This window comes from Ambystoma mexicanum, chromosome 9, assembly GCF_040938575.1.
Source record: "Ambystoma mexicanum isolate Mex_15411 chromosome 9, UKY_AmexF1_1, whole genome shotgun sequence".
NCBI lineage: Eukaryota > Metazoa > Chordata > Amphibia > Caudata > Ambystomatidae > Ambystoma > Ambystoma mexicanum.
In genome coordinates this window covers 455,641,486-455,656,215 of record NC_090931.1, presented here as the reverse complement: position 1 = coordinate 455,656,215, position 14,730 = coordinate 455,641,486, and the positions used below count along the sequence as shown (strand labels likewise).

At 42.5% G+C, this 14,730-nt stretch overlaps 1 protein-coding gene across 4 annotated transcripts in view; it reads left to right on the top strand.

Moving 5' to 3' along the window:
- Nucleotides 1-14,730, top strand: part of SH2B2 (SH2B adaptor protein 2) — an 880,732-nt gene that overhangs the window by 501,626 nt on the left and 364,376 nt on the right. For 3 of the 4 annotated variants that reach the window (XM_069614985.1, XM_069614983.1, XM_069614982.1), the window contains exon 6: nucleotides 8,693-8,905. The exons of the other annotated variant lie outside the window; for it this stretch is intronic. In XM_069614985.1, coding sequence (XP_069471086.1) covers nucleotides 8,693-8,905 — 213 coding nt within the window. The remainder of the gene's footprint in view (nucleotides 1-8,692; nucleotides 8,906-14,730) is intronic. 4 annotated transcript variants of the gene reach the window in all.

Here is a 14,730-nt window from a genome sequence, read left to right as displayed (position 1 = left end):
TTTCCATCACATTTTGTATTTCCTGTCTCTGAGGGACACACACTACCATCTCATCTTTACTGCAATTTATATTGATAATGTTCAAACTTGTTGCCGTTTTGCAGCTAATGAGGCACCTCCCTTCTACAGGGGTTTCAATGACAAATATCTCAGTAGGCAAGTGAGTATTCTTATGTATTAAATCACACATAAATGTTCCTTTCACCTTTAGAGGCTGTGTGGCTCCCCATTGAAATATGTTGGCTCTCGATTTCTGCAATGGATATAATTGTGCTATTCCTCCATATATTTTGTTGCTCATCACATTTACCGTGGCTCCAGTGTCCACCAGGAAAGGTATGTTCTGATTTCCTAGATTTATGGTCACTTTTATCGCTCTGCTTTCATTTGATGTTCCATAAATTAATCTTACATATTCCTTGCCATACATGTCATAGTCTACATTTTCTTCATGTATATTACTTCCTGTAATTCTTTCATCATCGATTGGAGGATTTTCATAAGGATCATTGTATATTTCATTAATATATTTTCCACCTTCACCTGCTTGTAACGATAATGTCTCTCCTGAAATCGTTCGTTCTATTTGCTTTGTTTCATCAGTTTCCAACGCATCCATGGTTCTTACAAACTCAGGACGGAAATTAGGTTGACTCATCCTTGACTTTGCTTCTCCTCCTCCTTCTGTGTTTGTTCTTGTAATGAATTGTCTTTGACCGTCATATCTTCGGCCTTGATTCACTTGCCCACTCAATCTCTGAGCCGATGTCCATGGCATCTTTTCTCCACACATGTTCTGAAAATGATTCTCTTGGCCACAACGCAGGCACATGTGACCTAGGGCGGGACATTGACCTTTATGTGGAAACTCAAACCCACATCTGTAGCATTGCCTCTCTCCATAGCTTCTACGATTGTTGTACCATTGTGTTTCATTCAAGTTCTTTTTCTACCATTGTGTGTTTTGCCTCTGACCCAGGACGGCAACTGTGTCTATTCCTTTGGGATTTTCTATGTTGGCCGCTTGTGTGTCCACCCTTTCATATATCCGTGGCAATTCAAGCACCTCTTTTAGAGGAAGCAATTTTTTTTAGCAATTGTTTTCAAAATTGTGAGGATAAACAACCTTCAATTATTCTCAATCTGATTGCTTCATCGTCATTGAAGTGTGTAAAATCACAATATATGGCCTTTCCCTGTAAACGGAACGCAAATTGCGCAATAGTTTCACTCGGGCTCTGTGTGCATTGATTAAAGATGTAACGTTCATAATCTTTGTTGAGAGGAACAATGATCCTTGCATTTATTGCTGTTAATAATGATTGATATATCGACTTATCTTCTGGTGGTATTGTCTTGATAACATTTTTCATTTCTCTTGCTACTAAATTTGTGAAAATGTCCAGTTTATTAACAGCATTTTGATTTCCCACAGCCCTTAGAAACTCTTCTAAGTCTTCAATCCACTCTTGCCACCTTTGTCCCTGGTTTTCTTGAGGTTCTAGATCAAAGGGATTGGGTTTTCTTAAAAAATGTGTTGGATCTGTTGATATAATTGATGGTCCTGATATTATTTGTCGTATGGTGCTTGTGGATGCAGTATTTGCATCTCCTCCTGCATCTACCAATGACATTTTTATTTTATTTCTTCTCTCTTTTTTTTCTTGTGTTTAAAGTCAATTTTTACTGTTGTTTGTCTTGTTCTGCTTCACAAGTGCTGCCTATTAATTTCTATAATTTTTCTAATTCACATCTGCATCGGCATATTTGTCATTTCAGCGTGTGCACTAAATGGTTTCTTGCTGCTTCCAATGTCCAGCAGGTGGCATCAGTGCTCCATGTAATCTCCAAGAAGCACGAGTTACAAACCAAGCAGAGAATGCTCTGTGCCAATGTAACCAAACAAATTCAATCCTTTTCTCTGATCAGCTGTGAATTACTATTTCTTCCTTTCAATTTGCTTTAATGCCGTGAACATCTCAGGCGCACTCCTTTTCATATAATATGTTTATTGTAACAAGCGCACTACCTTTCATGTAATATATCATCGTTTGTATTTCCGTGTGTTTTATCGCATTGGTCTTTGTTTTCGTTCCGGGCCGTTGTCATGCCAACCTTTTATTAATTTATTCAATATGGCGGCACTTTTTAGCACGTCCTTAGGTGCTTTTTTTTAATGAAATTTTTATTGAATATACATATAGCACAAAGCTTTGTGTATAACATTTGATTTAAAAACACATGCTCATTACAATTAACCAATAAATCATTGCTGACAGCTTAAAATACATTGCGTTGTTTTACAGCTAATCTCAGTATAAACATTTAAAAATCTCAACAATGTGCATATAAAATCTAACAATAAAATAGATCAAGTTAATGTCATTGCCTTGTAGAAATTCATACCATAATCAAGGAAAATCAGATATGCTGACAGCATTGGTGTATGATTTAAAATATTGCAGCCGGAGACAATTTAAGCTTTCACATATAATTAATAGGTGAAACAGTGATTCCTCTAGTAAATTGCCACATAATCTACAATATTTATGGTTGTATTCAATTTTATTCGACCAACTTTTAGGTGATCGTGCCACAGATGTATTGAATTTCAACAAAAGATAGACCCGAAATATATTAGGGCTTGGATATGCCAATATATATCTCGGAGTGGCTACACGTACTCGTCTATATTGGCAAAAATCTTTGGCAGATGTTAAAGATTCAAGGTGGTTCATATTATGATGGAAAGCCAATATAGCCAATTTCTTTTTGAGCCACAATTTAATGTTACCTGTGTCAATTGAATCTCCTTCTGCATTAAGCCACTTGCTATGAGTGCTTTTCAATGTACCAATTGTGCCAACTGGTTTAGAGGCATCCAAGGCTAAAAATGCTTGTATGTAAGGCACCATTATTGTACCAGTTGGGACACTGGTTAAACGCTGAAAGAACAGCACACATTGAGATAGGTAGACATTTCATATGCCCTTTAGGTCAAAATCGAGGTACAAATATTAAATGCTTATGTTTTTGGGTAGTCGGAGCAGATGCCTCAATAATTTGGCTTCAAGCCGAATTAGTTCAATTTGGAATTTCTGGCCCCAAATCGCTATTGCGCAGGACATTATGGCAATTATTTTGGATTTATATATAGATAAAACTGCTGCTGCACTGTAGCCATTGTTCCTACCAATAAATGCACTTAATGCGTTTGTAGAGGTCTCACATTTCAATTTTATTTCAACCAATTGCAGGTCCCACTTCAACTTCTCATCGATGACAATCCCTAAATATTTATAGGACGAAACTTGTTCTAGTGGGGCATCAGATAAGGACCAGTTAAAGCGTCTCGGTCCCGATGGCGGCACGTTTTAGCACGTCCTTAGGTGCTTTTTTCTAATAGCCCTTGCGCTACTCAAAGTCACTGAACGGAGCATGCGCACAATCCTAGAGCTCGCGCTCGGAATTAAGGTATAAACGTTTCTCTGTTTCAATATCACAGCGCAATTCTGGCACAGGTGGAGCCAAGAAACCCAGAAAGATATGTCATAATGTATGCTAGTCGGACCTTAAATGAAATTGAACAGAGATATTCACAAGCAGAGAAGGAAAGCTTAGCTGCGGTGTGGGCCTGTGAGAAATGTCATCATTTCATAATAGGAAGGCCTTTCACACTTGTGACAGATCACCAAGCTTTAATATCCCTGTTTGGAAATCCTAAAGCAAAAATGCCTCCACATATTGAGAGATGGGGTATACGACTACAGGAATACAACTATATTATAGTACATAGACCAGGGAAAGAAGCGAATCCAGCTGATTATTTATCTCATCATCCTGGAACAGGAGAGGGGGACAAAATGCAGGTAGAAGTAGAAGATTATGTATCATATTTGTCCACAAATGCTTTGCCACCAACAATTTCGAAAGAGATGTTCATTGAGAAAAGCAAAGGTGATCCTACGATTCAAGCAGCAATAAAGTTAACAATGGCTGGACATTGGAAAAAAATGTTATCAAAAATTGAAGTCAGTGAAGTGGTGGATGGTAAGGAGTTGCAGAGGATGTCAAAGATCAGTGGTGAATTGACGTCAACAAGTGATGGCCTACTCTTAAGTGGAAATAGACTAGTGGCACCTAAAAGTTTGAGGAAAATACTTGTGATAATTGCTCATGAAGGACACAGAGGAATAACAAACACAAAAAAAATGTTGAGGAACCATGTGTGGTTTCCATGGATGGATACAATGGTTGAAGAATTTGTGAAGAAATGTTTTGCATGTCAAGTAACTGCGCCTGATATCAATGTTTGTCCACTTCACATTGTTCCATTACCTGAGGCGCCTTGGAGTAGAGTAGCTATGGATTTTTACGGGCCATTGAAGGAAGGGGGATATTTGACGGTGATATTGGATGAATATTCTCGGTTTCCTCTGGTGAAACATGTGGTTTCAACGGTATTCCATCATGTGGTAGGAGTCTTGGATGATGTTTTCAGTGAGTGGGGAATTCCCAAAGTGGTCAAAACAGATAATAGACCTCCTTTTCAAGGACATCAATTTGAAAGATTTGCAGCATATTTGGGGTTTAAACATCAGAAAATTACACCCCTGTGGCCACAGGCGAATGGTATGGTTGAGAAATGTATGCTTAATTTAAAGAGAACAAGGCAAAAGGCTATGGTGGACAATGTGGTGATGAATCAAGCAGTATCACAAATGCTCAGATCGAAACACTCCAAATGAAATAACAGGTTGTTCCTCCTCTGAATTGATGATTCGGTATAAGCCTCAGACTCGTATTCCTCAGATGAATAACTATACACTGGAAGAAGATGATGAAATAAGGAGAAGAGAAGATGAAAAAAAAGAAGAATCAAGGAATGGACTGACAATAAGAGAAACGCCAAAAGTAACAATATTGAAGTGGGAGAGAAGGTGCTGGTTAGGCAAAGGAAGCTGGATTCAAGATATAAACCAGTGATTTGGAGAGTAAGGAAAGTAAAAGGACCTAGGATCAAGGCAGTTGATAAAGATGATCATGAGATCACAAGGAATGCATCGTTTTTCAGAAGGTTGTTTCAAGAGGACGCGGTTGTCGATAACTCAAATCAAACCAAGGATGGCGATGAAAATGTAAAGGACAGTTTGCTGTGGGACAGACTTTCTATAAATTCAGGAGATCTTCAGGGAAATGATGAACTATATGAACATGTGGGAGGTGGTCAAGTAAACAATGAGTCGACCTATGTAGATGGAAGATTGGGAGTAAATGGTGATGTTGGAGTGGAATCTGGTAGTGGAGTACCAGAGCAAATACATCTACATTTGTTCAATAAGCCTATCCGGCTTTCGTAAAGTGCGAAAGCCGGATAGGCTTATTGAACAAATGTAGATGTATTCAAGTCAACAAACTGTGAGTACAGGATATATGTAAATTTGATGAAACAAGAAATTGAAATAATTATATGCAGATGTACATGGTAAGTTAAATGCTAAGTAAGGGGGCAGTAGTTGTGTTGTAAATAGTTATTAGAATGTTCAAGTGGAATTATAATATGTCATTGCTCTGTAAGATGGAATGTTGTAAGTGGTTTTGGAACTTGAAAGGCAGTAGGGTTTGGATTATTAAATGAGACAGTTCAGTTTGAGTCTCTGATCATTCATGAAATAATAATTATAATATAAAAGATTATAACAGGCGGGTTCTAAAGGCAGTTAGTAAAATAGAGGGACTGTATCGGACATCCTTTAAGACCACGTCTGCTGATGGTAAATGTTTAGTCTGTCTCGATTATCCATCAACATTGGCTGATCGGATTAATGAATAGCCAGTGGGTATCTAATATTATATACTATGGGATAAGCTGATGTTGTCTGTAGATGGTGCCTGCAGACCTGAATTCCACGAGAAGGTCTATTGAGTGACAACCTGGGGACCTTGCAGACAGTCAACAGGTGCTTTACCAGGTGTCTGCATATTCGGCCATAACTTAAATTTTTTAGCAAAAGACTCAAATGTCTTGGTTTGCAGTTGGAAAAATTACAACATTCATGTGCAATACAGGGACATATGTGAGCTGCTACAGTTCATCTCTTAGAAAGTTTTGTTTACATCTCCTTCCCCAGTTCAAAGGTCCCACCGATTTTTATCTTCAGCACTCTTCGCTCATTTAAGAGTTTGGAGCCCCTGACTACAAGTGATATTAAACTGGTGCCATGGAAACTGTACTTGCGTGTCCACCTGAAAGATGGGTAAGATCCGTTCCCTTAAGGTTTTCTTTTTTATGTTAATGAGGAGATCGAAAATCCTGTTTCTTTTGAACTGCTCTTCAGTTGCAGTTAGATGTAAATAGCACCCAAGTTTAAATTGGCCTGCACAAACAATGTAAGGCGATTACTAACCGTTGCGGTATACGAGTTTAGCAACTATTTCCCTTTCTGAATGCTACATCTTACTACTGTGACGTCATGGCGGAGGATTATGGAATTTATAATAAAGTGCTGTGACATTACAGCAGTGTGATACAGCTACAGCATTTTCTCTGCAGGAGACCAGTGAGGGACATACACAACATTAAATCATAGACTGGTAGCTTTCAACTACATGGTGTATTTCATCGTGGGTTTCAGAGTTACATTGTAGACAACTCAACCTTTGCTCTTGTAGTCTGTGAGATGTCACCCAGGACAGCTCGGGGTTGAACAACATATGTGACATGTAGGTAGGTAGATTTCAACCACAGGGATATATTCCACTACAGTAAATAGGTTCTCAGAGCATCTGAGCTGTTTTCCTATGTTTTGGAGTGGTGGATTAAACGCCTTATGGAAGTGCAGCACACAAGCCGCCTAATCGTTCATGCAAGCTATTCTTAACTTTGTTTTGTCCAACATATGCATTGTGCATTTGTTTAGAATGTTGCATGTGCAAAAGTCGACTTACTTCGCAACGTATTTAGGTCCATGCACCAATTTGCCTATTTTTTCGGCACAATTTATTGGATGTTACTAAAGAGTAGCAGGAGAAAAGTGTATGCACCACCACCATTAAAAATTCTGGATTAGTGTGGCTGTGGGTCTGTAGGCTGCAGCATTTTTAAATTAAGTTATTTTTTTCATTCTGAAAAATAGTCTAAACAAGGATGTTGCTGATGTGTACAAAGTATAGTGTGATGATAGCATGCTTTTATTGAATGTTTGCATGTGTTACTAAGAATGAAATTTGGCTGCAATGATAGGTGATGGATTATATTTATGGAAAATGCTTTGTCTCCTGCCTCATAAAACATGTTTTTTTAATATTATACAAAAATGGCATGACAAGGCATGCTGAGGAATATTTTCATTTCAGACTCCGCAATAGGGTTCTGCTGCTACTTGACAGGTTAAGGAAAATATACAATCATACCATTTCTCTGAATGAGTGGCACAGATCTTATGAGATTTTAGATTATCACAGCATTGACTTTCATCCTGCTACTCCTTAACCTATCTTTCTCTGGACACCCTACCCTCCAAACACCCTGAGTTTAGAGACTTGGTAAAAAGGAACTAAGGTATGGAAGACAGTGAACATGTTGACGCAATACTCTGGGGGCCTGAGGGGGCTTGTCTCTGTGTCAGGAGGCTCTAAGAGTGGGGAACACATGTGCTGCTACTTGAACATTTTACTATTTTTGAACTGGGCAAATATGTGTAATTTGGTCTGCCCTATGATATGAAGAGGCGAAGGCATTCCATGAGAGATAGATTGAGGATTTTGGAGTACAAGAAACACTACAGTGAATAACTTGTATACGCAGATGGGCATGCATGTTTCTCTGGTCTTTGATCCTTAATTATTTCCTGAATAAATATAGTTCTTCAGGCCACATTGAAATGGGGATACTTTGTGCCACTAAGAGTGATTTGTACTCTGTGAGGTGATTGCTTGGTCTTTGGTAATCAGCTGCAGTGCTGTATGCTCCATTTCTTTCTTGCCTTGTGATGTAAATGAGTATTGTTAAAACCTTTAAAGGTTTTTGAAGGCACCTAGGATTGCAATGAAATGAGAGATAGAGAGATAAGTCACATTTTGCACAGTAGAGAGCAGAGGAGTAGTTTTTTCCTCATATTGTTTTTCAGGGCGCAGATTATAGGTGTAATCCAAGGCCGTGGAGGGGAGGGTTTGGGAGTGAATGTAGTAAGAGGGAAGTGAGAGGAGAAGGGTGCGTTAAGAGAAGCGTTAGTTAGCGAAGGCTTTATCGGTGGATGGAACAATACATTTTGCATTGGAGAAGAGAGAATGGTACAGGTCAGAGAGTTAGTTGGGGAATTTAGAGGAGGGAAACCTATGCTTGGTAATAGAAGTGGTAGATGGATAACGTGGGGTGGAAGTAGGAGTGGAGATTGAGGCAGATATGATGGAATGATCATAGGGAGAAGGAGTGGTGGAGATATTGGAGGCAGAGAGTTAAGAGGAGATGAGAATAACGTCAATGGAGTTACCAATTGAATGGGTGGACAGAGGGGAGCGAGTGGTTAAGTAGAAGAGGGCTGAAGTCAGTGGATAGAGCAATGTAGAAAGAGGGGCGGTTAAAGTCACCAGTGCCATTCGGGTGATGATGGGGAGGAAGGGAGTCAATTAGTTGGGAGAGGTGGTCATTTAAATGGCCATCGTTAAAAACATGTTCTTCTTTCTTTATCAGGCGTACACCGATCTCCAGAGCAGTATGTCTCCTCTGTGGCCCCTGAGATGCTGCCTATTGCTGCTGCAGCAACAATCGCCCCTCCTCCACTTCCTTCAGTTCCAGTCCCACAGCCCAGAAGCAGGGAACCATCATTGATAGAACACCTCACCCACGTCCCGCTGGAAAACTTCCTGCAGACCTTGGAGTCTCCAGTCACTGCTCATCTGACAGGTAGAAGAGCAGCATGCATGCTACTAGGGGTACTACCTGAACAGTCCAGAATGTTGTGTAGTTCACCTTAATGCAGATTCACCTGTTGCTTTTGACAGGATATTCGGTCACAGTACTACATAAAATCCTAAATTTTAATGACTGAGTTTCCAGCAAATTATTTTTGGTCCTTAAATATTAGGGCATGGTATGAAAGCAATATTTCTGAAAGTGCATTTACCAGGAATAAGGGAAAGGATTTTTAATACTGTATCAGTGACATTGGAGGATTTTACCCAGCCCCCACCATACTGAATTTTTGGTAAACATATTGCACACGCATATTAGACTATTAACTTTTGTGAAACATGATTTGAATGCAGCACCATAGGAGAGGTTTGGGGCTGACAAATAAGGAACGTTTGTAAAGAATAAAGCTAAAGCATGAAAAAGGGTACTGGAGGGGTAACACTGACCAAAAACTAGATGACATTTGAAGAAGAAGAAAATAGTCACAGGACCTTGGGGCGAGGACTAGAATAGCACAGTTATCCAGTCAAATTTTCGAAAGCACGATATGATTTACATATAAATTTACATGGGTGATTGTGGATTAGGCACATTTCCTAGCCAATACAGGCCTTTCCCATGTAGAAGCTACAGGCATGACGAGCCTCAGTGTCACCTGTAACAGTTCAACCAGTCTTAAAATACCCAGAAACAGAAAAGGCCAGTCTCTATATTCCTGTGCACCCATCTTGTTTTTCCATTCTTTTTCTTTCTTCTGTACTGTTACTGTCTGGTCTTCTAGCTTTTCCTCAGTTTTCTTTTCCCTTTTTTTCTAATCCTCCCCTTTTCTCTGCTGGTTAGAGAGCTCAGTGAGTTGAAGTGCTTACTGCAAAGCTCGTCTTTAATTTTTCGAGGTGGATGAACAAAGTGCAATTTATTTGAGTAAAAGAAAATACGTGTTAGGCACAGCACCACCAAACAGTACAAAAAAGGGAGCTTGACTTTTCTAGAATTTCAGTTCTCCAGCATTGGGTCTGGCATGGATTCACATGCTCATGAATATTCCCTGTCGTCAGGCTGGGAATCCTTGGTAAAAGAAAAAAACTTTAATTTTCACTATTTCGAAGGGATTGTGTCTTCCGACGTATTCCTTATCTTGATAGATCATCTCCAGTTTGCTGGCCTTGGAATTTTTTTTCAGTAGACGGCGCTGCGCGTCGACGTCCCTCGAGCCGATGTCCCTCGACAGCCTCCGTATCGGTGCCGACGTCATCATGCGTATAAATAGACTCGCGCAGCGTCCGTTGCTCAGTTCTGTTTTTCCGCGCTTCGTGGGCCTCGGAATCGCGTTGCTCAGTTCGTTAGTCAGATATATTCTTAATTATTCCTCGAGAATACAAACTCTTACTCGATGGCTTCCTCATCCGAACTGACGACTCCACGGTCCGGCTTAAAAAAATGTCGAGACTGCAGAAAGAAAATGTCATTGACAGATCCTCACAGGATCTGTTTGTGGTGCCTGAGATCGGAGCACCAATGTTCGGAGTGCGAGAACTGCATGTCCATGACGGCGAAAGCCTTGAAGGAGCATAAGGGGAAGCTTGAGAAAGGTAAGACAGTTAAAACTCCTTCGAAAGTTTCCTCGGCAGAGTCGAGACATTCGTCTCCTCGCCAACACAGGAAACACTCTCGTTCTAGGTCTCGAAGCAGTTCCCAACACTCTTCGAGATGCAAGCATTCGAGTAAGAGACGTCGAAGATCCCCTTCCTCGTCTTCTTCTGTTTCCCCTGAAAGAGTCACCTGCCCCACAAAACATAGCTCTCAGGCTGAGTGGGAGGAATTCTGTAAAAGGATGCTTAGCGTCTTCGAGAAAGCGGCCTCGACCCCCTCGAAGACAGCTGAGGGTGATAGCCTGGGTGAAAGACCCGAAAAATCGAAACGCCACGAGTCGTTGCACCCGGCGAAAGAAACTACTCGAGAGCGTCACAAACCCTCAGGCAAAGGCACTGTGCCATCGATGCCGTCGTCGAAAGTCCCTTCGACGCATAAATCAGCGTCATCGACACCATTATCGAAGGGCTCATCGACGCATCGGTCGATCGAATCGACGCCGTCTTCGATGCCGACGTCGGCGCCAAAAAAGAACAAACCCACAGCCGTTACTACCTCACAGCCAGTGGTCATACCCAGGACCTCTAACACGACTTTGAGAATGTCATCGACAACCTCGAGTAGGATTCCGATCCTCTCGAGCTCTTCGAGGCCTCTTCTGATCTTCTCGATGCCTTTTTCGGTGTTTTCGAAGCCTTTCACGTCCGCGTCAACATTTTCTCAACCAATTATGACAAATTTGGCCCCTTCTGCTCTGGAAATGGGATTTAAGCCATTTCCAAGGTCTGATCATTTCAGACCTTTGTCTTCAATTTATGAAGAAGGGGAGGATTCGGATCAAGAAAGACCCTTTGGGTTGCAGAGAACTGCAACACCTGAACCAGAGGAATTTACCTCTGAGGAAAATAGGTTAAAGGACCTTCGAGAATCCTTACATGAGGCAAGTGGGTTAGATACTTCCCCAGAAATAGAATTTGCCAAACCAGACCCAGCAGAACATGCCGAGACCCCTTACAGAATTTTAATGGCAAGGATTATAGAATTCATGGGTTGGTCTACACCTTGACCTGCATTCCAACAGGTTGACCTTACAGACATTTAAGTTAAAGGCCCACAGGAGGATCCTGTGGTTCCATTTCACGCTGCATTACAAAGAAAAATATTGGCTAACTGGGAAACTTCTGAGGTTATCCCGGCGGTTAACAAGAAGTTATCAGCCAAATATAGGGTATCTGCTACTGACCCTGAATTTTTGTCTAAACATCCAACTCCAGAGAGTCTGGTTGTTCAAGCAGCAACTGCATCAGGCAGTAGATTGGCATACCCTACTGTTCCACAGGACAGGGATGACAAAAGATACGACTCTATGGCTAAGAAAGTCTTTTCTGCATGTAGCATGGCGTTGAAATATATTAACGCTACTTGTACGCTCGCAAGGTTCAGCCATACACTTTGGGAGTGTGCTTCATCAGCGGCTGACTACCTCCCAGAGGGAGAAGAAAGGGAAGCGTTTCTAAACATCATTAAGGATGGTAAAGACACAAAGTGCGAATCCCTTCAAACTGGCATTGATTCTGCTGACCGTATCAGTAGGGCCATGGCGGCAAGTACTACAACCCGCAGATTTGCGTGGTTGCGAAAGTCTGGGTTTGCTTCAGATGTACAAGCCAGACTTTTAAATATGCCCTTTGACGGCTCTTCTTTGTTTGGTAAGAAGGCGGATGACAGCCTATAAAAGTTACAGAAATCCAAAGCAGCAGCAAAATCCCTGGGAGCTGCAATCTGTCAAACGCCATATCGCCCCTCAGGAACCTCTTGAAGAGGTAAGTCCTTTCCCTTTTATTCCGCATTTGGAAAAGGCAGAGGACCAGTCGGTTCAAAGAGGTCAAAAAAGATTCACCCGAGGTGGACGGTGTAAAAATACAAAAGCCGCAGCAGCAGGTGCCTCTTTACCCTCGGCATCTGCATCAGCCGCCTCTAAATCACTCTGAAGACTCTCCTCACAAGACACCAGTAGGGGGCAGGCTAACTCAACATCTGACGGAATGGCAGGCTATTAAGTCAGATGCTTGGGCATTGGAGACAGTTGCCCAAGGTTACTGCCTGCCTTTTCTACGCATTCCTCAGTCATCCACCGGGGAACAGCTCTCTGAAAGTGCCGGATCCGCTCCTCTTGCAGGAAATTGTAGACCTGCTGGAGAAAGGTGCCATAGAACCGGTACCTGTAGCAGAGAGGAACAAGGGCTGGTACTCCCCCCTACTTCCTAATACCGAAGAAGGACGGAGGACTGAGACCTATCTTGGACTTACGAGAATTGAACAAGTTCCTCAGGAAGGACAAGTTCAAGATGGTAACTCTCTCTCAGATCCTTCAGGCCCTCCAGCTCCAGGACGGCTGGTATCTCTGGACCTTCAGGATGCTTATTTCCATGTGCCAATCCATCTCAAACACAGGAAATACCTGAGGTTCGCAATTGGCGGCTCTCATTGTCAATTTTGAGTTCTGCCATTTGGGCTGACCTCCGCCCCGAGGGTCTTCACCAAGCTAATGTCGGTAGTGGCTGCAAGTCTAAGGAGGGAAGGGATTCACGTCTACCCCTACCTGGATGATTGGCTGATCAGAGCTGTATCTCTGGAACAAGCTCAGATCCAGCTAGATTATGTCTGCCACTTCCTTCACAAACTGGGCTTCTCCCTCAATTTAAAGAAGTCCCAGATGATACCATCACAGAGACTCCAGTTCATTGGAGCGGTCCTGGACACTTCCCTGGGAAAAGCCTCGCCACCAGAGGTGAGGGCTCAAGATATTCTGCAGATGGTCACCAAGTTTCAAAATGCCCAACGTCTCCCAGCCTTCGACTTTTTGAGGTTGCTAGGCCTCATGGCATCCTGCATCTTCCTTGTGCCAGAGGCTCGCCTGAGAATGAGATCTCTTCAGTGGGCACTAAGAACTCAGTGGTCGCAATTCTCAGGGAGAATGACAGATCTCCTTCAGGTTCCGGACAACGTGGCTCGAGACCTTCAGTGGTGGGCCTGTCAGGAGAACATTTTGAAAGGAGAACTGTTTTGGCAACCATGGCCGGAGATAACAGTAGTCACAGATGCCTCACTCACGGGGTGGGGAGCCCATGCCAACGACTTGACCATCAGCGGTCGTTGGTCTCCATCGGAGTCCAGACTACATATCAACCTGTTAGAGCTGAGAGCAATCAAACTAGCGCTGAAGGCTTTTCTGCCATCTGTACAGGGGAAAAATGTCCTGATAATGACAGACAACACAGTGGCCATGCACTACCTCAACAAAAGAGGAGGCGTAGGATCACTGCCTCTGTGCAGAGAGGCGATACAGCTCTGGTTTTGGGCAATCCAAGAAGGAATCTCTCTATCGGCAGTTCACTTAGCCGGAGAGAAAAACTTGATGGCGGACGCTCTGAGCAGGCAGAGTACAGTCTCCCACGAGTGGGAACTAGCTCAGGAAGTCCTTCAACAGATCTTCACCCTTTGGGGAACCCCTCAATTGGATCTGTTCGCCACCAGTATCAACAGGAAGTGCGATCAGTTTTGTTCAAGGGAATTTCCCCCGAGAGGAGCTCTAGGGGACGCGTTCGTAGTGGACTGGGCGTTTCCACTTCTGTACGCGTTTCCTCCAGTCCCTGTCATTCCTCAAATGATCAGGAGGTTGAGAAGGTTCCGGAAAACCATGATCCTAATTGCCCCGGACTGGGCCAGGAGAACGTGGTACCCGGACCTTCTGGACATGTCCATCTGCCCTCCAATTCGTCTTCCACTCAAGGAGAATCTTCTCTCGCAGAAGGGAGGTCAGGTTCTCCATCCAGACATCAGAACCCTCAACCTTCACGCTTGGTATCTGAAAGGTTGAGATACAAGGATTGGGACCTCCCAGATGACGTCATGGAGGTGTTGCTTTCGGCCAGAAGGCCAGCAACGAAGACTTTATACCGCTGCCGTTGGAACAAATTTTGCAGCTGGCTTTAGAGAAAAGAATATCGATCCCTTTTCATGTGGTACACCAACTGTGTTATCTTTTCTACTCTATTTGGCAAATTCAGGCATTCAGGTTGGCACTATCAAGGGCTATCTCGCAGCGCTATCGATCTTCAAGCGCACTGCAGATGAACCATCATATTTCAAGTTACTCTTAGTAATACAATTTCTGAAGGGATTAACCAATGTCTATCCTCCAAGACCATTCCAAGTTCCCTTAT